The sequence below is a fragment of the Xylocopa sonorina genome, chromosome 5, assembly GCF_050948175.1.
Source record: "Xylocopa sonorina isolate GNS202 chromosome 5, iyXylSono1_principal, whole genome shotgun sequence".
NCBI lineage: Eukaryota > Metazoa > Arthropoda > Insecta > Hymenoptera > Apidae > Xylocopa > Xylocopa sonorina.
In genome coordinates, this window is record NC_135197.1 from 12,561,925 (window position 1) to 12,585,211 (window position 23,287).

The window sequence follows — 23,287 nt, forward strand, 5'->3', positions numbered from 1 at the left end:
GCCAGATAGCCAACACGCAGGGTGGAAGAGAGAAAAAGAGACGCGGAGGGAAAGAGAGCGAAGCCAGGGTCGCGAAAGAGCACTCCGATTCATCGAGCCTTTTTACACCTCCTAAATTTCAGATTGGATCACGGTGGATGAAAGTCGAGCGGCTGGGACTACAGCCAGAGGCATTTCCCTGTTGGAACAACGAGTTTGGCCCGCGCGACCATCGACGCGGCCTCCTAGCACACGAACCGCCGACTGCGCGACTAAGGTCGCTCTCTGACAGTCAGCTGTCCATGGGAAAACGAAACGAAAACACCATCGACACAGATTTCGTTTCGCCAGCAGAAATAGGGGAACGAGAAGAAGCAGGGAGCGGACGGTCGGAATTCTTCCGTCCACCCCTTCCGTCACGACTCACCCCCACGCTATCACTCCCGATATCGCGAGTTCGCCAGGGGACCGCGTGGCCACGAAACTCGCTGAATTCGTATCGAAGAACTCGTATACGAGGCGGCTCCCGCGGGAACATTAATATCTTCGAACGACCGTACGGATCCGTTCCACGCGAAAGGATCGTTTCGTTATTTTTTCACCGCCCTCCCGCCGAAGGCTCGCGAATGATAAGTTCAGCGATAAGAGCCGATGAATTTTTTAGACGTTGCCGTGTACTTTTATCCCCGAGAATCGAGTAAAGATGTTCGATCGACGGGACGAAACAGAAGTGTTCGGAGGAGCCGCGAAAATTCTCTTCCGCGGTCTTCTCAGCCGACGTTTTTGCGAGATTAAAAACGTAAACGAACGCGGAGGTTCGTCGTTGGGGATCGCGGTCGTATCGTTCGAAGGAGCGGAGAAAAGATCGGTCGCTTTAATTCGCGAACGAAGGAGGGAAAACGGAGGTAAGTTCGCGAGAGAAGCGAAGAGAGAGGAAGAAGGAACGGGAGGCGTACCAGAAATTGTCAACGGAGTTTTCGGGGTTTCAGAGATTCTTCTCTGGCGGGGATATTTAGAGAGAGTTGGAGGCCCTTCGAGGTAAAAAGGTCGACAACGATCTCTGTTTAAAAATATCACTGGAGACTACTGCTTGTTCCAGCCTGGGGCGGTTTACACGGAGCCAATTACTTTCACAGATGCGCCAGCCACTTCTGCTTCAGTCGAGGTATACCCGGAAAGCCTGACTGTCTCGATGCATTCTCGATAAACGTTTAAATTACTCGACGCGATAACCAGCCTTTTCGCGTTACAGCGCAGATCGCAAAAATCGGAGAAATAAGAAGGAAAAGTGTTGCAAGGTACGAAGAGGGGGGAAGAAAAGCGTCGCTTACCCCAGGGTAGTCATTGTGACGATGGTGTACCAGAATGCGGCTGGAATCGAGGTGAAGTTCGTTCCATCGACGTTCTTCTCCGCGTAGAACATTACGGTGGCGAATATGATGATCGCCATTGCCAAGGAGAAGACCAGGAAGCCAAGCTCCGAGGCGCAGGACTTCAGGGTGTAACCGAGGATCCTGAGACCCTGCGAGTGCCTGGAGAACTTGAAGATCCGGAACACACGGAAGACGCGCAACGTGACGAATGCGCCTGATACGTCGTCGTTGTCGGTGATACCGAGACCGATGTAGTACGGGAGTATCGCGACCACGTCGATGATCGACATTACGGACCGCGCGAACTTGCACCGGCTAGGCGCAGCGAACAGTCTCAACAGATACTCGGCTGTGAATATCATTACGCACGCTGTGTCCAGGCAGAAGAAGACGATCTTGTAACGTTCGCCGCATGAAAGCGTACCGGCGCGTCCCGGACGATTACCGCACGGCACGGTCTCGACCACGTTCGCCAGCACGCTCACGGCGATGAAGAAACCGGTTACATAGTAAAATACCAGGGCAGCCGTCGAGATGTGTGGATTCTGGAATGCCCGCCACATCTTTTGCCTGATGTCCAACAGCTGTTGAAGATTTTGATCCCCGTTCTCGCTGAGCTTGTCATCCATCAAACGTTCGGCGTTCTCCCGTTTACGGTCACGATAATCCTCGTAGCAGCAGTCGCCGATCACGTCCGGCAGGATACCGAAGAACGCCAGCTCCTCGTCGTAGCTGGTCAGGCATTCGTGCTTCGGATAGTGAAGCTTACCGGTTCTATAATAGTTGAGTATGTGACGAAAGATGTCTGGATCACGGTCGAAGAAGTACTCCTTGCTCTCCTCGTCGTAAAAGAACTCGCGCTCGTTCGAACCGAGAAGAGTGTCCGGATACTTCTCGAGGGTGTTCCGCCAGGTCTCGAACCGACGGCCGCTCACGTTTATCAGCAGCTTCTCGTCGTCGGCCTTGCGACGATCCTTCGGTATTGGCGGCGGTGGCAGTGGATGGGTCGCGATCGGCACCCAACCGATAGCCGCCGCGCGAGCGAATGGCAGCCAAGCTGCCACCGAGGCCATGCTTGACGGTGGAATAGTTTTATTTATTCCTCGAAATTCTCCACCACCTCTCTTTTTGTCCTCTTTTCAGCCCTTTCTCAATCTCCTTCCTCCACCACTTTCATCTATTCTCCCGTACTTTTCTCAATGTTCCTCAGTCTCGTTTAGCCTTGCATCCGTTACGTTCGCTGGCTTCCGGTCGATCGAACGATCAGCGAAGCAACTCCGCTCACAGTCTCCGAATAGTATCTATCTCCGCGATACCGTCGTCCCTTTTACTACACTTATAGCGTCACCATCCCCTTCACCAATTCCACTTCTCGATGCTTCGTCCGAAGAAGTAATCCGGCTGAGGGCTCGAGCAGCTGGGAATCCTCGGTGGTGCCAGCGCGAGGGAAGTGTTCCGCGATGCTCTCGTTCTACGGATCGTTCGAGTCAAAATGTCCTCGACTCGATCTCTCAGCGAAGCCGGTCGCGCTCGAGGCCAGTCGCCATTCGAACGATCTGTCAATCTGTATTAGCTGATCGTGCAACACCGTAGGCGTACCCACCGGCTACGTGTCGACGACGACGACGACGCCAGTGACGACGACGTCGACACCGCGATCCTAAGATCGTGCACGACCACCAAGTCCATCTTGATCGTACCTCGGCATTCCTTCGCTTTTATCGTTTTGTTTACTTCCCACTTGACTCGCGGTATTAGCAAGAGCAGCTCGTAACGGTGGAACGCGAGCACCACGGCAGCCAATCGCCTCCTGGCAGCGTGCCTTCCACCATCATCGACACCGTTTCCGTTCCGCGGCCCGTTCCTTCTGCTCCTCGCCCTTTCTCACCGTTCCACGTCCAGATCGGTATCGAGCCACCGAGAGATCTCCCACCTGTTCTTCCTCCTCTCCTTCGGTCCGTATCCCGCGGCGCGTGTCGTATTAACAACCACGATCCGACGACCGTTGCTCCGGAATATCCACGAGAGTCATCCGAACGATTCTGCTACATCGTCGAGCTCGCGAGCCCGCCGCGATACAGGGCCACTCTTTCCGATTCCATTCACGCGCGAAACCACCCAACGGATCCCGTCCTCGTACTCGGGAACATTTTCGTTTGAACCACCCTCGGCGACCGACGAACCGTGATATTTTAATGAATTCACGGCAGCTCCTCGAGCCTCTCCGATGCGCGTCCTTACGTCGATATACCAACGTAACGCGAGCGTTCCTTTCCAGAGGCACTTCCCTTTCTATTATCAGATCGCTCTCCCTTTTCGTTAATTAATCGGCGCCAACCAGCTCGCCGTTGCTTATATTCTTCCCGGTAGAATCCGCGTTGGTACTCCTCGAGTCACAGTGTGGTTGAACGGAACCCTTTGGAAATAGAGAGAACCATTAACGAGGGCTCGGCGTCCAGCAAGAACGGTTCGCGGGTTTTCGCGGTTTTCACGACGTGACTCGCGAGCGAGACTGGCCTCGGGCGATCCTCGAGCATCGTCCGCGAAACGCTCGGCGAACAGTGCGCGGCCGTGCTGACTCAGCCTGTATCGTTCTCGGCACGCGCAAGAGCTTTTTTTATTCGCTCGAGGCCCGTTGCGGATACGCGCACAGCACGCAAGGACCACGCTGATCCCGTTCGTCGACGTAATACGTCAGAGCGGGGAAGCACACGAGTTAAAAGCTTTACCGGTCGCGCAGATGTTGTCCACGACGCACAGCTCTCGCGATAGACGGCACGTCGCATGCGTCACACCGTGGGCTCCTTCCTCGTGACAGCGGAACTCCGTAAAGAGCGCACAGCCTCCTGGTTCAACGTAGATTCGTAGCTACTCTCGCCGTTCGATCAGCCAGGATCTTTCTACCATTTCGAACGTTTCCGCGTGTACTTCATCTCTATCCTCTTGCTCGTGCATCTCTTCCGAACGTACTCGACCCCACTAAACAAACAAACAGAAACCGGGAAATTTACATCTCGTCGGAGAACCACTTCGTTTTCTCGCCGATGAAATCCCTACGACCCCGTTTCGATATCCTTCGATTCACTATTCCCTCTCGCCACGAGGCGATATCCTCGGTTCGTAAAACACCGGCTCAGGAAAAAAAAATACAAGAGAGCACAGAACGGTTCGCGTCGCAAGGGAGATCAGGAAGCCGGTGGCCCCGCGACCTTCCTCGTTCAACCGGCGCAGCCCCCGGCCGGAGCTTTTCTCCTCCCTCTCTCCAATCTCTTTCTCTTTGTCTGTTTACAACTGTCCCTCACGGCGCAACTGACCAAACTCCCTCGATGTTATACCTCGCGCCGTCCTCTCGCGTTCTTTCATCGTCCTCGCGCACAAGACAAACTACGCTTCAACGTGTGTCCGCGTAGCGGGTACGCGATCCGGGACTTGTCGGCGCGGCGAGACGGGAACCTCCTCTCCTCGTGGATCATCGGCCGGCGCGTGAACGCAGAAGCAGAGGAGAGCGTGCGGTCGGTCGCGTGGGACGTCGGCGAGAAACACGCTTCGTTCGGCAGACTCGCGGCTCTTCTCCACCGTCTCTGGCGTACCCGCTCGGTTGGCGACTCGCGACTGAGCCGCTGCTGGTTACTACTCGCTCGTTCGTACGTTCGTTCGTTCGTTCGTTTGTTCGTTCGCTCGCTCGCTCGCTCGTTCGCTCGCTCGCTCGCTCTCGTTGGCAAGGTGGCCGGCAGCTCTCCGGAAGGGAAGCGTGCTGCTCTCGAGGCTCGAGCCGCCGGAGCAGCCGCGACGCAGCGCCGAGCGAACGGTCACCTAGCCAAGGTCCAAATTGATTTTTACGTCGCGGCGGCGGTGGCGACGCACGACGGTGTCCCGACGCGGCGGCGAACCGCTTCCCCGTTGCCCGGGCAACCCTCAACTATGACGTCATCCCTCTACCACCACCACCCTTTACACGCCACCCTCACCTTAAACCACCACGCTCACCCCCTCCGCCGCTCTGCCTCTGTCTTCCCGAATCCCCAGGCTGTTTCTCTTCCCTCCCTCTTTTCTCTTTTCGACTTACCTCAACCCCCCCAACCATCCCCCGCCCACACCCGCCGGCCGCTTACTCTCCTCGCTTCTCTTTTGATGCCACTCTTGCGATGTCTGTTTATTTGTTTGTTCGATTCCACCGCCGGTACTCCTCTTTGGCTCTCGCCGTGCGTTCGTTGGCTGCGTGCATATATATCGGGCGCGCGCGTCAAGGGATGCTAGGCGGCACGAAGCTTCCTTTCTTCGTCGTTCCTCCCCGATGTTCGCTTCCGCTTCGTCGCTTCTCCCCCGTGATTGAATTTAAATGTAGGTTTATGGGACTGTGCGCGCCCAGGCTACGTTCGCGCGACCAACGACGTCCAATTAGACCGCGATCTTAATTCCACACCCTTTCCACGACGAAACACCGCTCCACCGTCCCTCCTGCAAAGACCGTTAGGTCTACCTGCGATATTACGTACGGTGTATTTGGTACCTCGCTTGATTGCATTACGTACCCACCTGTGTTTCCCCGTTTAGGATGTACAGCTTATTCTCCTTTTCCACCGCGCAGCGTGCACAGGATGTTCGTGCTCCGGCCAATTACGCGTTAACCTCCTGCTCTTGCCTCTTGTCCCTCTCCCCATCTCTTATTACCCGCAGCCACCGTCTCTCTCGCGCTACGTCTCTTGTTCATCCATCGTTGTGCATCCTCGTTTCTTCCGCTTCTTTTCCTTCTTCTTAAAGGAAGCTTCGCTCGACGAGTGGCAGACTCCCCATGCTTCTCCGCGTACCTCCATCCCCCGTGTCGCTTCACCCTTTCTTCTTTCTCGTTGCCTCGCCGTTTTTATCTCAGGCGGCACTCTCTGCTCTTTTTACGCGGCCTCTTCTTATTTTATCGCGCCCTGTTATTGCCACTCTCAACCCCTAATCTTTCGTTCTCCTTTCTGTCCGAGCTCCAGCGCGCACTTTTTGTCCCTATTTTCGCCAGCATCCTCTTACATTTTTATTATCCTCAGAATTTATACCAGAATTTCCAACGAGCCGATCAAGAACCGTTCCCCTGCCCCTCCTCTGCCTCTCGTCCTGCTCGGTTTATCCCGAAAAAAGCCCATCCTTAACGTAGCTTTGAATTGGTAAAGGGAAACTGCACGATGCGCGGGAAACATCCCGAGACTGTTGCACTTTGTAATCCACCACGACGTCACGATTATCTCGACGCGTGAATATTCGCGTGAAGTCACAAGAGAGCGTGAATAATCGCGAATGCCTAGGCGCAGGTAGCTGATAACCAGCTTGACCCGAATATGCAAATACTCGTGGTACATCTGCGACGATTAGCCCTGCAGGTCTTGTAACGCGCCGCGAATTTTCATTCACTCCAACCAGCCGTACTCATTGTTGAACTTCCTCGAGTTCAATGGCAATTGTATTACAGAGAGAATATACCGTGCCATTGTTCCATCGAGCGAGGTCTAATTTAATCGAGAGATTATTCGAACAATTCCTCTGCAATTCATTTCTCCATACGTATTTTTGGAATTATCCCACGGCAGGTCTCAAAAATATCCACTTAAATTTTCTGTGACCGAAAAATTCGGATTAAACGGTGATCGTGTCGCGATATGGCTGTGATACGAAAGCGAGTCATTTAGGATGCAAAGAAGCGAAGCTCGTGAAAGGTTGACCAAGGTCTGTCGCAAACGTCCTGAAACCACTTTAGATGGTCCAAGACGCAACGAGTGGCCCGGTGTGTGCCTCGTCGCCAGATAAATTTGCGCCGCTAATGAACGTGCAAAAGAGTGCAACCTCAAAACGCGAGTGCACACCCTCTAGCACGGGGTGTAACGTCCGGATAAGTGCGCCTAAGCTAGCGCCCACCTCGCGAACCCCTTAACCTCCGTTTAATTCTTCTTTGCCCGGTCGGATGAAAATGATCTCGTGCAACGTTTCGAACACGCGTATCTCTTCTGAAAAATCGGGGAACGAATGATTAGACACTGTTGATATTCGAGCGATCTCAAAAATTGAAATTCACTACCTGTGATACTTGGACGTTTCAATCTTTCTTCCCGATAATAATTTCGTAACACTCGAGCACGGCGGATTTCTTCGGGAGAACTTTACTCTTCGGTACTTGAAACGTTATGGTTTGGAAATCTTCCATCAAGTTCTCAAGAGCCTTTGTTTCTTTGCTTACGGAGATAATGGAATTTAAGTAAATCTCAAAGCGGTCGAGCTAAAATAGTTTTTGGCCTTCTATTGATTTATGTAAAAAGTTTCATCGGAACCTGAAGTGATCCTCGTCCTACTAAATAAAGTTTTGTCTATCGTTTACGCCGACCTTCTGGCCCGTATTCAACGTTTCCGTCGAGCAGTCGACGAACATTCGGTCTTGTTTGCCATCAGATAATTCCGTCCTTTTAATTTCTGTTGATCTTCCCGAGATCATGGATCAGAGGAGCTCGGTCTACGGCGGGCGAGCAAGTACTGTCGGATGTAGCCGGTAACTTTCTAGCTGCGAAGCTTTTAATCGGATTTCAACTTCCTCCTCGAAAGAAACAACAATCCGCTTTCTCGGCCGGACATATCGCACTTTTCTCTGCTTGTGACGATGGAGGATCGGCGCATCGTACACCGCAGAGGCTCGATCGGTTCCATCCTCGTTAAGCAAGAAAGGTAGCAGGAAAAGTTGAATCTGGATCGAAACGAAAGTCGACATCGAGTTGAACCTAAACAGTTATATAGAGTTGTACCGCATAAACGTACACTTTATAATCTCTTTGCGATGTATTGTTCAACTGCGATACCGGGCAAAGTAATTTTATGTTCTCAACGATTCGACGCGGTAACGAACATGTTAGATGAGAAACGCCTGTCGTTACGTGATTCAGGTGACACGTTAATTGAAAAGTTTAACGCGTTTAGATTAAGGGAATAGTTTGGCAGCTAGTGGATGGATAAAGGACTTCTGTTCTCGTTACTCGAATGTTTCGTTTAAGCAAAAAGAAGAAATGGACAGAAAGATTGAAGAGAAAGAGAAACCGGCTCTGAATCGTCGACCGCTACTAATTCGAGCTCGTTTCAAGCTCGCTCGTCCCTCTGTCTCGGTTTTCAAGGGACACTTTGCAGCCTTGCTCATCGCCTTTATTCTTTCCTCTAGCAAATATCTCGAAAAAACGAGCTTTGCCGCTCTATCCACGATTAGGATGAAGATACGATGATGTCCACTTACTCTTACAATCGTGGCAGTAGATAATGGCGAGTTTAATCAGACGCAACTCGTATAGCTTGAGGCGTTCGAAACAATGGAGCTAAAAGTATAAATGTTGTATGGATAAAAGATGACTGTGAGTAACGACAAATGAGTGAAATAAACGAACGTTCGAGGAGAGAAAACGAGAAGAATATTTCGTCTTAGGTGAAAAAGGAAAGGTGCAGACTCACCGAGAGAATATTGGAAACGTCGAAGGAGGCAGAGATTCGGTATATTGCCGTGATTACTCTTTGGAAAAGAGGAGAGGCTACGATTATCCTTGGATTTCCACGTTCTCGCGTTGTTTATCTGAGGAACACGTAAAGGTAAGAAAAATATAAAACAAAAGAGGAAACATGAGCGTAAAAGCAAAAGGAATCACGAAAAAGAGATAAAAAAAAAAAATGCGAAACGGGAAGATTAATCCGACTGATAAAACGAAACCCCTTGGCGCAACGGTGTTCGAGCATTTTTCACTTTTTAAACTCGGAATGCAGCCAAAGTGAGTTATAGATTGCCTGCCACTGCTCGAAGCTAGCTAGGGATTGGGCGGCGAAAAAGAGGCGAGCGAAACCATCCAGAACAATTTGCAACTAGCCGGCCTTTGAGTTTAAAGCTCCCGATCGTCTATTACGAGTTATTTTCTTCCTCGTTAATTCGCATATGTTTTCATATCGTTCTCTTTAAATCGAGGCTTTTACAAACAAGATCCTAGAATTGTAACTTAAAAAACATACACTCGCAGACGGTCCAAGGTCCATGGATTTACTCCTGTTTCCCTTCGTTGGGATATATCCATCTGTTAAAACGAAAATAATTCCACCGTTGGTGGACACTAAAAACTGAATGAATAAGCTTAAGTACGAATCTCTGTTTCTCGCTTGTGACTTTCCTCGAATTTATCTCTACTAGCTTGATAATATAAACTCCATCGATGCTTTCGAATAGGATTTCATCCGAATTGGAAACGTCTCCGAATAGATCTCTTCAACTTTTCTTCTAAATTTTCTTGCGGATAAAGCAGAGCTCGCGCATGTAACGAGTTATTCTTTCCCATTTATCGTGAGACTCGCATGTAGAGATGATCTATCCATCCTAACAGGCCATTCTTTCCTCGCTTCTTCGTGCTTCGAATTCTTCCCTAGTGATACAGAAATACTTGTTGGCGTGATCCCGAGGTATCTATGATCCGTGGAAACTGGAAAATTGTGGAGGATGGAACGGTGCAAGGTGTCAATATCACTTTAACGACAGGCTGAAATATAAAGAACAATTTCAAAACAGTGATACACATTTCACCCCGTTTACGTAGCTCTTTAAGCGATGTCCTAGATCAAATTTTACCGGACGACCCCGTTTCTCTTTCACCTTGCACTGCCAGTACTTTTTCTGTTATTATTCATGCATGCACATTCTATCTGACACCATATGAAAGCACCTACACGTCGTTAGTGGATCAATGCCAGTAGAAATTTTATATTACCCTATGCATGCATATTATGCTAATGTTTCATAAAACTTGATAGGACTGATTGGAGACTTTATCGAGTATCGTTCGCGTTTCCACTTTTTCCCTCTAATGTATATCGACGTTAATGTTAAAATTTCGTTGTATCGAAATTAATGAAATCAACTTGAGATAATTGCACTTGCGGCAGTCGAAACGCGATCTTCTCGATTTACAAAACGGATCTGAAGGAGTGTCGCTGGAATGATAGTGGTTGATCACTTACACAACAAGTAAGATTGTTCCAAGATACTTTTAATGATGAACAATTCGTTTCTTCATGTACAATATTTCATGTACAACATTTACATGTACTCATTATCTTTATATTCATATATTTATATCTTTCTCTCTCGCTCTCTCTCTCTATATATATATATATATATTTATATGCGTATTTATATACGAATACGCGAATTATTTACAAAAAATCGTTACATGTATAAATGACGATATTCAGAAATACACATTTCTCAATATCTCTTAAACATCTAAACAGATGAAGAGAAAAGCTCAGAATTGATTAGTATGATTCACCGATTCTCGAGTCACGAAAAGTCAACAAACGAGAGGATATTGCAATCGAGAGAAACGATCAACATGGAAAAGAAATAGATGAAACTTTGGTTGTTGAACTATATAAAATTTACAAAGGATGCCATTTAAAGCGTGTACAGAAAATGAGAGGAAAACCAATCGAATCTCTGACGATGCGAAGTAAAAATTGAACAGAGAACAACTTTTCCTCTCCGTAGAGGCATTCAAGGAAGATTGATTCGGAAAAAACTGCAAAGGAAACACAATAAGAACTGAGAAACATGAAACATTGATACACTAGTAATTGTTAATCAAATGGGAAGTCTAGGACTCGATTAATTAAGAAGATGTGAACGTTGTACTTGTTGTGCGTGCAAAGTATACTCTAGCAACGAGAGAAAAGAAACATAAGTAATATTTTGAAAGACTGTACTGTTTAAAAACAGCATGCTCGGTTGAACGGTAACGTAAAGTGCAAGGACATAATACGCAACGCCGATCGAGGATAAAAATGAAATCAATCGCAGAAGGTAATGTCGAAACGGGTGTTCCAAAAACTTAGCCATTTTGAATTCAGCGACAATGACAGAAATCATGTCATTATTATTTCAGACAGCATTTGATCCGTATCCCAGATCTCACACGTAACATCGACGTCTCTGTTCCTATTAATTAACATTATACAATTATGTACGTACGAATGTATAAAATTCTGTTTTGTTTGTTTCATTTTTACGACTAATACGGGAATGTACGATGTCCGTTGCTCGCCACCAAACGCCCACGTGGCGCTCGTTAGATCATCGAAATATCGTTACAACGATTTCCTTATATAAATATGACAGTGCAAAATTCATCGAGGACGAACTTGCCGAGATCGAACGACTCGTTTCCATCTTTCTGGCTTCCTTCTCTCCTTCCACTCGTTAATGTATTCGACATCGAAGAATCGCGAGTCTCGTCGAATTCGCCCTCGACAAAACCGTAAGTGACATCGATCGCGACTTACGGGAATGTTTCTCGTTACATTTCGAATTAACAAATAAAATTCAAACAGAACAAAAGAAAAAAACAAACGAACTTGCTCACAGTGGCTCCATTGCTGATTAGTTGTCGGTTAACTTCGTTTAATCGAATTTTCCTTCCTCTCCTGACAGTCCTCGTTTCGAAACACTTCGGTCGCCGAAAGATATAAGGTTATATTGCGATCGTGACATCTACATACAGTATGGCACACCTAAATGTGAATTCGCCGCTATTCGAACGGATTTCGAATCGGACCACATTCCGTATTAATAGACGAAGAGGTTTTGCACGCTTGAAAATTAATCGATGCTAATATACACTGATCCTGAAACACATAGCTTAGTTAGTTTTTAACAGAAGCTCGCATTTGTCGCACTCATGGGACAATCATTTTGCCTTTCGATAGTTACTATTATACATTATTAAAAAGAAGTAACTACATCACAGTTCTAATGGCTCAGTCGTTTCATCTGTTGATACGCATCCGTACTATCGATTTTCATCTCTTCCGTACAATAACCGACGATCGTCAGAACCATTGTCCATGGAAACACATAAACGCAAGTAATTACATGTGTGTAACAATTTGAAATGAAAGTTTCGTAGAACAAAGAGAAGAGTTAATTATAGTTACAGATAACACAGCAGGTACAACAGCAAAATGGTGGAACAGTTCGACGATCGGTTACATGTCCTCTGATCGTAGTGTGTGTGTTTGTGTATTCTAAAAAGTTGCTCGAGAAACAAAATGAGTCGTTGATATAAATATCATTTATAAATATAGACGAAAGCTAACACACAAAATACAACACGCGATTTAAAAACACAGAGCTTCGTCTATTATTCACGTATTCTTCAAATATAACATGCATCGCGTAAAAAAAGTAAAAGCGATTCGTATGAACATCATGGCGACCACTGAATAATATCGAAACTATCGATAGTCAATCTTCGCGATTTATCGTTATAAACTTTTCGTAGCTTACAATCTTATAATCTTATGTACACTTGTTCGCTTTATGAAACTTGAAAAAATGTCTGTGAGAATCTAAGTATTGTTCTTAGTATCCCCGTAATCTGTTATAAATCCGGAAATCTTCAATGTTTACCTTAGTAATTAGAACCATATCGATATCCTTACAATCCTCTTGATATAAACGCTTGTCCGCTGCACGTATTTGAAAAAATCGCAAGTATATATGTATCGCATTTCGTTTGCATCGTTTCCTTCTTTTTTTGTTCGTTTTTGTTCTTCATTCAGACGGAATGGATATATTATGGATTGTATCACCAACGAGCTTAAACAGCCCTATTAAATCAAATTGAGTATTCTGAAATACTGGTTTGAGAAAGAGATCTACATCGATTGAACGGAAATTAAAAATACTCTCGAGATTAAACGACACAGGCGATAATCGAGAGTTCAAATTATTCGTAGAGATATTTCGAACTTTTTGATATCGTTGCTATATAAAAATGCGCATGAATTAGAGAAAATTGTATACCTCGTACATTTTAAGATAATGTCTTTAACACGTTTTAGAATACGAGTATTTTTTTTTCTTTTTTTTGTTTCTTATAGATTGCGCCACTTCTCTTTCTCTCCCTTTCTTTCGCATTTTATCATGCCCTTTCTCTCTCACGCATACACGCACATCGCATACAGTAAACAGTTTTCTTATCTATGGAAAAACATAAGAACAAAAAAGAAAAAAAGAAAACAAACTTATGGCTAAAAAAGCAACATCGAGTCCACTACGAGTATTCGCTATCATCAAATATCGAGACTTACAGATCTAAATACATGTTAATAAATACATCGCTCTGAGAATACATCCAACATAATACATGCATACTGTTATGACACATGGATTGACTTGTTTTTTATTATTCGCTTTATTATCGGGCTTGCAAACAGCCACCATTAGGACCATTAATCTATCACTCCGTCAGTCACACTTTGCAATGGAACAAGTACGTAAACTTAAGTTAATTTGTTCGGTCTTTTTTACCTTTCCTTTACGTCACGAGAATTACCCTAATCGTAGTTCAAATTCACTACAATAAAGTAGTGGTATATAAACATAGCGAGACTTGTTATTCGTGACTGTAAGAACTAAACGTTACGGAAACAATATGCATCATATTCGACGCGTAATCATTTCCTGCTACTCGTACAGGTCATGACTGTACGATTTGAAATAATGTAGTCTTTCACTACACCATTACGATAGCTTCTTCACCACAAAACAGGAATGGATATTGATCAATCATCGTTTGAACAACATCTTCTAAGTACGGTCTCATTGCTTCGAATCTGCCAAGATCATTAAATTCTATAGGTAATAAAGTAGGCCACCAGCAAATTGCCAGATTTTTACTATCCATACTGTTCAGCTTACAGTTCTCAGCCACTCTGCAAAATGCGTAAACATTTCATTTAAATAGCTGTTAGTTACGTAGCTTTCGAAATTTTGTTATCATAATGGTTACTTACTTTACAAAATGATGAAAGATAAATTTAAGTACATCGAAATTCACTGGATTTAGCTTTTTCAGCATTAAACGTAATGCCAATAATCTGCAGCTTCGATCTAGAATAAATTCACAAATAGTTTTCATTAAATCATACTTCTTCATCTTCGTTCAGTTGTATATAATGATACTTACCTTCCATATTCATACATGTCGCGGACATTGGCTTGCTAATTCCACGAGCGCCTAAACAAGAAAGAATTTGACATTAATTTTACAATAGCAGGCAGTTAAATTAACATTATAATCGCTATAGCTTACCCGAAATATCCTCAAGTTCGCTCATTCGTTCTTTGTCAATCAATGGTGGTAGCCTCTTTGAAAAGAAATCTTTTAAAGCAGTTGCAACAGCATTTACAGGTATGTCCAACGAATGTATATCCACATTTCCGTCTAACGTGCACAAAAGTGTGAAAATAATATTAGGAGAAAAATTAGTATTCGAATATAAACTCGTGAAAGAACCTACCTTCTTCAAACTTTTGAAAGAGAAGCTCTACGTGTGCTCTATTTCCAGGAACCCTATATATACCTTCAGAATCTAGCCCTTCGTCCTCAATAAATTGCACGCATTTCTCGAGAAACAAGGGTATTCGATTTGTTTCACTCTGTGCAAAGTCTTCGATCAATGGTTGACTCACACTCAGTGTTGAACTAGGTCCTTTAGTTTGCTTTATTTTTTCTTGCTTCCTTTTTTCTCGTTCCTTCTCTTTCTCCGCGTGTTTCTTGAGTTTCTCTTCTTTTTGTCGGCGTTTCTCCAACTTCTCATCTTCTTTCGCTTTCTGTTTATCCTTTTTTCTGTTTAATTTATCGCCATCTTTGACCTTATTTTAAATACCAAACCGAGAAACAGAATGTCTTTAAAAGAGTTTACACAAAGATTTATCTGTATGTTTTCGTGTATCTATTTTACTTACACTAGGAGAATTAATTTCACGCGGAGACGAGACATCTAAACTGGATTCATCATCTGGAATGTTGCCAAAGAAATTGTCACTTTTGTGCCTTACTAAATAATAATAATTTCATGCAATATCAAATACAGAAGAACAGATAATTCTGAGCAAACCTCCTGTTGTATCCTGCCTGAACCATCTTAAAAAATAATTGTAGAGATCTCTAAAACTATTAACAATTATCTTGATACTGATGAAATATTAATAATGTATCAAACTTGTTGCTTGTTTTAGTAATTTCTCGAGAACAAAAATGATAGCAATACTCATATTTTTTAAGCAAAGGCAAAAGAAAAATATGGACCATGCGCACGTACTAAATATAATTTCTACTTATTTTTATATCTTTTATCATGCAAAAAGTGTATAGATAGTTGTATTACAATAACACTTACAAGAAGCACTGAACATCTCTTGAGACATATGTTTTACGTTGTAAGGATGTTGTAACGATGTTGGCAACTGCTGCTGCGGCAATGAATTTCCAAGTCTTTTCCGTATGTTTGGAACAACGTGTTTGCACACCTTTGCTCTTGATCTCGAAGTATGCTCCAAGTCACTAGATTCACTGGAATCTAACGATTCGCTAGATACTGAAAGAAAAATATACATATAATATATATATAAATATTTCTATCTATAATATCACATTCCACTGATAAGATATAGACCTCTTTCAGCAGGGTTTGTTCGCCAATTCTTGTCCTCTTTAACGTTATAGTTTAGACCAACAATACCATCCCCGCTTCCCACATTGCTCAAAGACGGAACTGTAGGTCCAGCGACAAATATTGGAGCACGTTTTTTTCGCGTTCTTTTGTGGGATGGTGGTTTTTTATTCGTTTTGCTGAGAATACCAGCAACCCTTTGCCTTTCCAATGAACTCCATTCCGAATCAGAGTCAGTATACGCTAGCAGAGTAAAATGCACGAATAAGCATATGTGTATGCGTGAATAAAATTCAATAAAATCTTTACTTTCAATTAGACTTACAGGGTTGTCCCTTTTCGCGTCTATGACGTAACTTGGGTTTGTTATTTCCGATAGAATCTTGTACTAAAGCGTACGTGTAGTCACCGTCATAAGTATATAGATTCGGTACAACGTCTTTAACTTGCGCATATTCGGAACCTAAGTCTACCAATTCAGGAGTAGCCAGAGGAGCATGACCCATTGTCATCTTGGGACCATGTTCATCCTTCTCACCTACTGTCATTCTAGCTATGGCATCTGTCACGTTTGAGAAATCTTTTAAATTTATTTTACCAGGCTGTTTCAACGTTTGGCTGTTCCCCTTTGGTCGCGGTTTCACCTGGGAAATATGGCGTCTGCCTGTTGTGAAAGCTCTGTGAGAGTAACTGTTAGTTACTCCATCTTGGTGCATGAACGTATCTTTTACCCAACCTATGGTAGTAGAGAATAAAGAGTGTAACGAAGACGTGATTGTTCATTTTTACGATTCAATCGACACAAAATTTACCGGATAATTTGTTCGCAATGTCGCCCGGTTTTAACGAATCCCTCTCTCTTTCTTCTCTATAAAAATCTACTTGGCTATAAATATCACTATCGTCACTAGGCGTGGCCCTATTATCTGCAAATGGTTCATTCAATCCCGTGTCTCCAACGTCGCCGTCGGGTGTTAATTGCTCATACGACTCGGAACCACTTCTGAAAGTTACAGACATACTGCTACACATTAGACTTTTGAATTACCAAAAAATATTGAGTTAAACATTACACATGAGTTGTATGTTATACCCAAGATTGCTTTTAAATTACTTACCCATCGTCTGGTGTTTGAAGATGATAACTTTCGTGTCGTGGCGGTGGCATAGGATGCAATGCGGAATACTCCAATGTTCCTTCACCGCTATCATTTAAGTTACCCGGTTCTTCCATATTAAAAGCTTGTTCGATCTCGGGCTTCTTTTCCCATACCTCTTTAAAGAATGGAGTATAGAATGCCGCTGCAATAAATAATATTATGAAACAGAGACATTCCTAATCAGTATCTTTGACTTGCTATAAAAGTTACCGCCTCAAAATCTCGTAACCTTACTTTTTTGTTGGCAACTGGACGCTGATGTCATAAAGTGTGCTTGTAATTTATCCGCGATCGCGTTCCCTTCCGTCATAAGTAAATGACTTAAGTCATTACTGAAGAAAGCATTAGCACCTCCGGTATCAGTCACAGCCATTATTTGTATTGGTAAGTTCGGTATGTTCATGGAAAATGCACTGTGAACAAACGTTGAGCAAAGGATAACATTGCTTTGATGTGCATTAAAAAAAAATGTAATCACGTTATACATACTTAAGGGTTGCGAGCGATGCTTTCCTTTTTGTAGAGTAAACTAATATGAAGCCGTGTACTAACTCGTCCCTAAATGCATTTGCCCCGTGGAAACTAGAAATGATAACTTCGACCCTTCGTTTCGATTCTCCTAAAAATGTTTCTAAAACGATCGACCGATCACCACTGAGAAAACAACACTGATGACTGAGTAAAGGGCCAAGTACGTTTTCCACAGAATATGGATCTCCGCAGAACATGCACATTATGATTCTAAAATAAAGTTAATATTGCATTTTTTTTCCAAATCATATATTGGTATACTTTTTAGAGTAAATGTTATACGTGTTCAAGATATTTTACCTAATATCAGGTTCCAAACATTCAATAACACTTTGGTAAATATTTATAAAACCAGCTCTGTGATTTATAGATTGTACAAGTTTTTTTAAACCATCTTTCACAAGCGCAGTAGGAAACCGTTTGCCAAACTCTAAATCCGTCGTACAAACATCGATAAATGGACACTGTAAACTGATATTGAAGATCGATTATTAATAGCCCCTACAATTGACGTGACAAAATATTAAATCCACAAATAATTAATACCTATCGGCAAGACTCTGACCATCTACCCTAAGTTGCATTGCTTCCATCTCGCTTACAGAGCAATCTGGCACAAACATAATAACAATAGGTAATCCCTGAAATGGTAATCTATCCTCCTGTTCTAAATTCGACAACAAAGTCTTCTCCAAAGAAGAACGGACATATTCTAACGAATCTCCGTTTGCATAAATACAAAACGATCCTGTAAGTTTAAGATGCATTCAGAGAGTGCTTTATTTCTTTAGTATAATTTTATAATAACCTTTCTACATACCATGAGGCATAAAATCGGATGTGGTAAATGAATTGTGCGGTAATCCGACGTCACCATCGATTATTCGATATCCAAGTGTATACAGCTGGCAATCAATTTCTACTTCGTCGTCCTCTGTTTCTGCTCTAATTTCACGAGCGAATTCTTCGCCAAGACCATTGTTTCCAAGTATAACTAAGTTTAATTGGTTATTATCAGATGTTAGCTGCCACTGGCTACTGTGATTCCACGAAGAAGGCCTAAAAGATTTTCGATTTTTTCTATAATATAAAAGCGTACAAAAAGATTTTTTATCATTTTTTTCAAGTCTTACCTATGGGCTTTTGTTCCAAGTATTCGTTCTATAAGTGCATCCATGCAATTTGGATAAGCTGGACAATGTTCTCTTATAGGACAATGTACAAAACCTAAGTGTTGAAAAAGCATTAATTTTCTATCTTGATCCAGTCTATCTAAAGCCTTATACCTGTAGCAAACCATAAGAAATTTTATGCAAAAATATTTGTAATCACTCTTCAAATAAAAAAAGGAGTTTAGTTAACTACCTAAAATCATCCAACAACGCATCTGTTATTTCTTTTATATCATCTTGAGTTATAGTACCTGATGGTGCTATGCTCTTGAAATGGTAAAATAAATCGGCATGTTCTAGTAGTAGTTCCTAAAATATAAAAAAATGAAAAATAGGCTGAAAGTAAAGTACGAAATGTTTATATCATTTTCACTCAAAATATATGCTCTTACTTGGAAATTATGTTTTGCTTTTTCAATGATTTCTTTTTGATGTTTATCATATATTTCTTGACAATCATGATGAGAAAGAGCTTCGAAGCATTCTCTGCCCATAAAGAGTACTCTGACCTCGGACAAATTCTTTCCTGGTGTAACATAGCCAGTTTCTTCCAACAATTGTTTAAACTGCTTTTTCCATCTAATGAACAATATATTTGCATAAATAGTATCAAATACTGTTTTATAGAACATTTACTTAAGAATAAATATGCCAAAATATGTAAAATGTTAGTACCGCTATTCACATGTTTTCCTAAAGAAACCAGTATTTTAAAATATAAAGCAATAAGAAGCATGATTTACCTTTTGGGAAGTCTGCATAAAGAAACGCCACCCAGAATAAAGCAAAGCATTAGTGTGTCGCATGTAGAATATTATTTTCTAAAATGCTGAATTACTATATGACTTTATTGATTATATCAAAGCATATCCCAGCTATCAACTAATGATTTATTTGCTATTTACGAATAGCAAACATTCAGATACTGTTTGCATTTGAGAATCAATTTCAAGTACTGATTGGAATACTTACTCTAATCGTCGCTGTTCTTGTTGCAACACATTTATATGATTTTTGAAAACAGTTTCAGCTTCTGGTGTTTCCAAAACATCATAAGGGATTCTTGTCCCATCGTTTTCATCAAAATCACAATCAATCCACGTCTTATCATCCGGACATTCATAGAAATACTGATGAAAATCAGGATGTTCTTTTATATATTGTTGCACTGCAGACCACTCTCTGAACAAAAATGCACATATAGGTTTAATAAAATAATACTTTTTAATCATAATTAAACATCTATAATTTGACACATACTCGTTGATCAAATTTGTTACATCGGGACACATTTCATGAAGAATATCTGGTAATATATCCAAATATCCCTGAATCTTTTTTGCCACTTGCTCATCTTTCAATTTTTTAATGTGTCTCCTAAATAATCTTTGGGTCATATCAATGCCAAACAGTTCCACGAATGTTGAAAATTCCTTGTGTTGTGCCAGCTTCTTGGATGCCTGAGACCACAATGTTTTATAATCGGTAACATGTATCCGAATCAATCTCTGTAAAGACTCTGTTGAAGCATCCAATAATTCCTTCCTTGCTCTGGCAGCTTCCGCGAATGGTATCACCTTACTACGCATTTTTGTTTTATCAATTATCTGAGCCAAGATCATAAATGCCAAGTCAGTGTTGATATTTTCATGTGCAGATGTTTCAACTATTAAAATGGAATTCTTGTATTCTTTACGCATCACTAACTTTTCAGCCTCCTTTACATACTGTTCATTAGCATCATCATTTTTAGTTGTCACCAAAACTATTGGCTTCTTAGTTTTCATTAAACTATTCAATATATTTGCCACTATTTCAACCTGTTTCTCTATGGATCTGTTTGGTACAACGCTTACATCAAATACACACAAGAAGCCATCGATATTTAATTTACCATCTGGCAAAACCTTCTGTTCGTACTCTTTCTCTATGCCTAATTGATTTTTGCAAATATACATCAGCTTCTCTGCACTTGTAATTTTTGTAGCTGCGCATCTCTTTGCGTAAGGTTCCATCTTGCCACCTTTAAAAGGTTGAAAAGATGCATCATCTATAAATTCTGTATGTTCGATCACTTGAAATTGATATTCTGTTCCATCTTCAGCTGTTTTTGTAACTTCACCCCAATACAAGAAATGATCATTATTCACCACTCGACCACTAAAATCTGACTGTAAAAACCAATAATCGATTAATAAAAACAATTACTGTAAAGCTGAAAAAGTCAGTTGCATTTTCTCAGTACTAATAATATACATAAGCTTGTACCTGTGATAACACTGATATATGGTCCACATTATAATCATCGTTCAGGGAACGCATGAAACGATTACAGAGACATGATTTCCCAACACCAACCTGTCCCTTGTCTTTCTCAGTGCCAGAAAGACCAACAATGGCAACATTTATGCTTTTGATATTATCACTTTTCCTTGCCATTTTTACAGCTTAATTAGATCACTTACATGAATAATAAGTGTGAAAATAAAAATCTTTTCTCCATCAAACTTTACTCAAGACATGTTTAAGTACCACTATTGATAATTCCTCTCTCTTTCTCTCGCAGTGTCTTATTCGCTTATCTTTCCAGATTATTAGGAATTTATGTCTGTCCCTTTGGTCATTGTATCAAGTTTAGAAATTTATATGAAAATTTCCGTCACCTTCCTTCGGTAACATTTTCAATGATACGTGCACTCTTTTATATTACTATTCACCTTTCTTCATACCATTCAAATATCATACTCCAAATTTTTGCCTGACATACAAATTTCTATACGAATAATTGCGAATAATTTTCATTTGAGCCTCGATAATTTAAGTGTACGTTACTATGGTTTCACGAATGACAAAATTACGTCGCTAAGTTAAGTTAATAACACAGATCTTAGAAAATCTTTATACTTTATCTTCTTCTATAAAGCACAGGCGTTTATAATTTAGCACAACTGTGAGCAACGGTTCATTGGGAATGGCACTGTGTATCTGGAAAATGAAATAATGTCCACAAGTGAATAAACTGTCAAACGATCATTACAAATCAACTATTAATCACACTTATACATTCTCCTACTAGGGTTAAATTGAATATTCGTGATTCGTATTCAATAGCCAAAGATCACACCGATAAGAGATGTAAAATGACACTGAATTATATTTATCACATGTACATGAATCATAAACCACACATTAGCTGGTGAGAAATTCACTTTATACAGGGAGAGATAAGTTCGAAACCGAGTGAAAAACACTGAACGCAATATTAATTTTCCCATCGACTGTACTTACTACGAATAATAACGCGCGACGGATAACGCGAGCCCTGAATTCCTCTCAATAATTAACAAATCGACGTGATAATCAATTACGACCAGCGGAGAACCCTGAGAATAATTTCAGGCGACGTCACGAAGAGATTTGTTACCCTGATAAATTTCACAGAACTATTCCGTAGCTACGAGGGAATACGTATTTCTAACGAGGCGACGAGATAAATCGTTCCGGTCGTGTTCTTCCCGTCGGTTTGCTCGTTACCGAGAAAAAGGCCAGCCAACGCTCGCAGGTTTAACGTAAAACGAACGAGATATGATTCACGCAGTTGAAACAAATTATTCGATATACAAATGACAGCTACGAATAGATCAATATGCATTGTACACAACGGCGGTCAATTTTGACACTGACGACAAGGATCCCGGGATTCACCTCACCCAATCTTAACAACGCACACGACGTATATACGCGGGCGCACTGTGCAACAACTTCGTTCAAGGGAAAATCGGAAAACCAATGGGTCTATCCTGGCCGACGTAGCAAAGGCTATGGTACCTGTACAGATTTTTGGTTCGACAAGCGAACTGTTACACCAACCGGCCGTCCCGTAAAAATTTTGTTCTCCTCGGAAACTCGATCGATCGTTCGCCGCTGGAAAGCGCGCACTATTCCTCGTTCTTCCTCAAGCACGCGGAACCATCGAAATACATCAATTACTTGCCCGGATGAACGTTTAATTCCAGGTGTGTAAATAACTTCACGTCAAACATCGAGTATTGCCCCATAAAGGAGCCATCTTGGTGGGTGGGCACAAGGCGATTAATGTTTTCAGGATAGATAGTAACGTCCAACAAGAACAAGACCGTATCTAGCGTACTTCCTGCGATTATTTTTTTTCCTTTTTTTAAGCTAACTATTCCTTCGCCGAGGAATTATTATATTTTTAACCGTTATTTCTCTCTGACCGATTCAATATCGAATTCATTGCTGGAACCTACACCCGTGCCCTCGGTTAATTAGATAAACAAGCGTGTAGACGCTCTCTTTTCCTTTCCACGGTGGATGCTCGAATGTACTTCGAATCGGACGAGCGCAAACGTTACGCGTTTGTAAGCTTCGAGTATTCTGACGAGATATATATTTTTGTCGAGACAAATCCGTCGTTTCTAAATTGCCAGAACGACAGGATACATCGGTGTTGCTGTTATTTATTTACGTGAATCAATTATTTATGAACCGTATCGATGAAAGGCCGCCTAGCCGTAAGCACACCGTGATTACGCTACTGCGGGTATATAAA

The 23,287-nt window shown here is 42.3% G+C and overlaps 2 protein-coding genes across 14 annotated transcripts in view; both read right to left on the bottom strand.

Annotated features, from left to right (window-relative positions):
* Positions 1-2,633, bottom strand: part of Shal (potassium voltage-gated channel protein Shal) — an 84,470-nt gene extending 81,837 nt beyond the window's left edge. For all 6 annotated transcript variants that reach the window (XM_076895584.1, XM_076895583.1, XM_076895588.1 and 3 more), the window contains exon 1: positions 1,311-2,633. In XM_076895584.1, the coding sequence (XP_076751699.1) occupies positions 1,311-2,425 (1,115 nt within the window). In that variant the 5' untranslated portion in view covers positions 2,426-2,633. The remainder of the gene's footprint in view (positions 1-1,310) is intronic.
* An 8,943-nt stretch (positions 2,634-11,576) lies between these two features.
* Rhogapp190 (Rho GTPase-activating protein 190) lies at positions 11,577-22,823 on the bottom strand. Of its 8 annotated transcripts, none has more exons than XR_013101867.1 (24): positions 22,543-22,823; positions 20,983-21,699; positions 19,975-20,885; positions 19,687-19,896; positions 19,107-19,293; positions 18,908-19,023; positions 18,676-18,828; positions 18,363-18,601; positions 18,089-18,290; positions 17,843-18,013; positions 17,501-17,752; positions 17,246-17,424; positions 16,970-17,153; positions 16,664-16,875; positions 16,177-16,587; positions 15,855-16,094; positions 15,579-15,776; positions 15,145-15,197; positions 14,697-15,051; positions 14,489-14,620; positions 14,363-14,413; positions 14,190-14,286; positions 12,133-14,108; positions 11,577-12,017 (listed from the first exon to the last, which is right to left on the bottom strand). XR_013101867.1 is itself a non-coding variant. In XM_076895716.1 (23 exons), the coding sequence occupies exons 2-23, from the start codon at positions 21,151-21,153 to the stop codon at positions 13,910-13,912; spliced, it is 4,902 nt and encodes a 1,633-aa protein (XP_076751831.1). In that variant the 5' UTR covers positions 21,154-21,699; positions 22,543-22,823; the 3' UTR covers positions 11,577-13,909. The 8 variants fall into 8 exon arrangements, 6 of the variants coding, with proteins under 6 accessions (XP_076751831.1, XP_076751830.1, XP_076751829.1 ...); XR_013101866.1 differs by having other exon boundaries at positions 12,103-14,108; XM_076895716.1 differs by having other exon boundaries at positions 11,577-14,108; positions 16,664-16,854.
* Between the last annotated feature and the right edge of the window lie 464 nt (positions 22,824-23,287).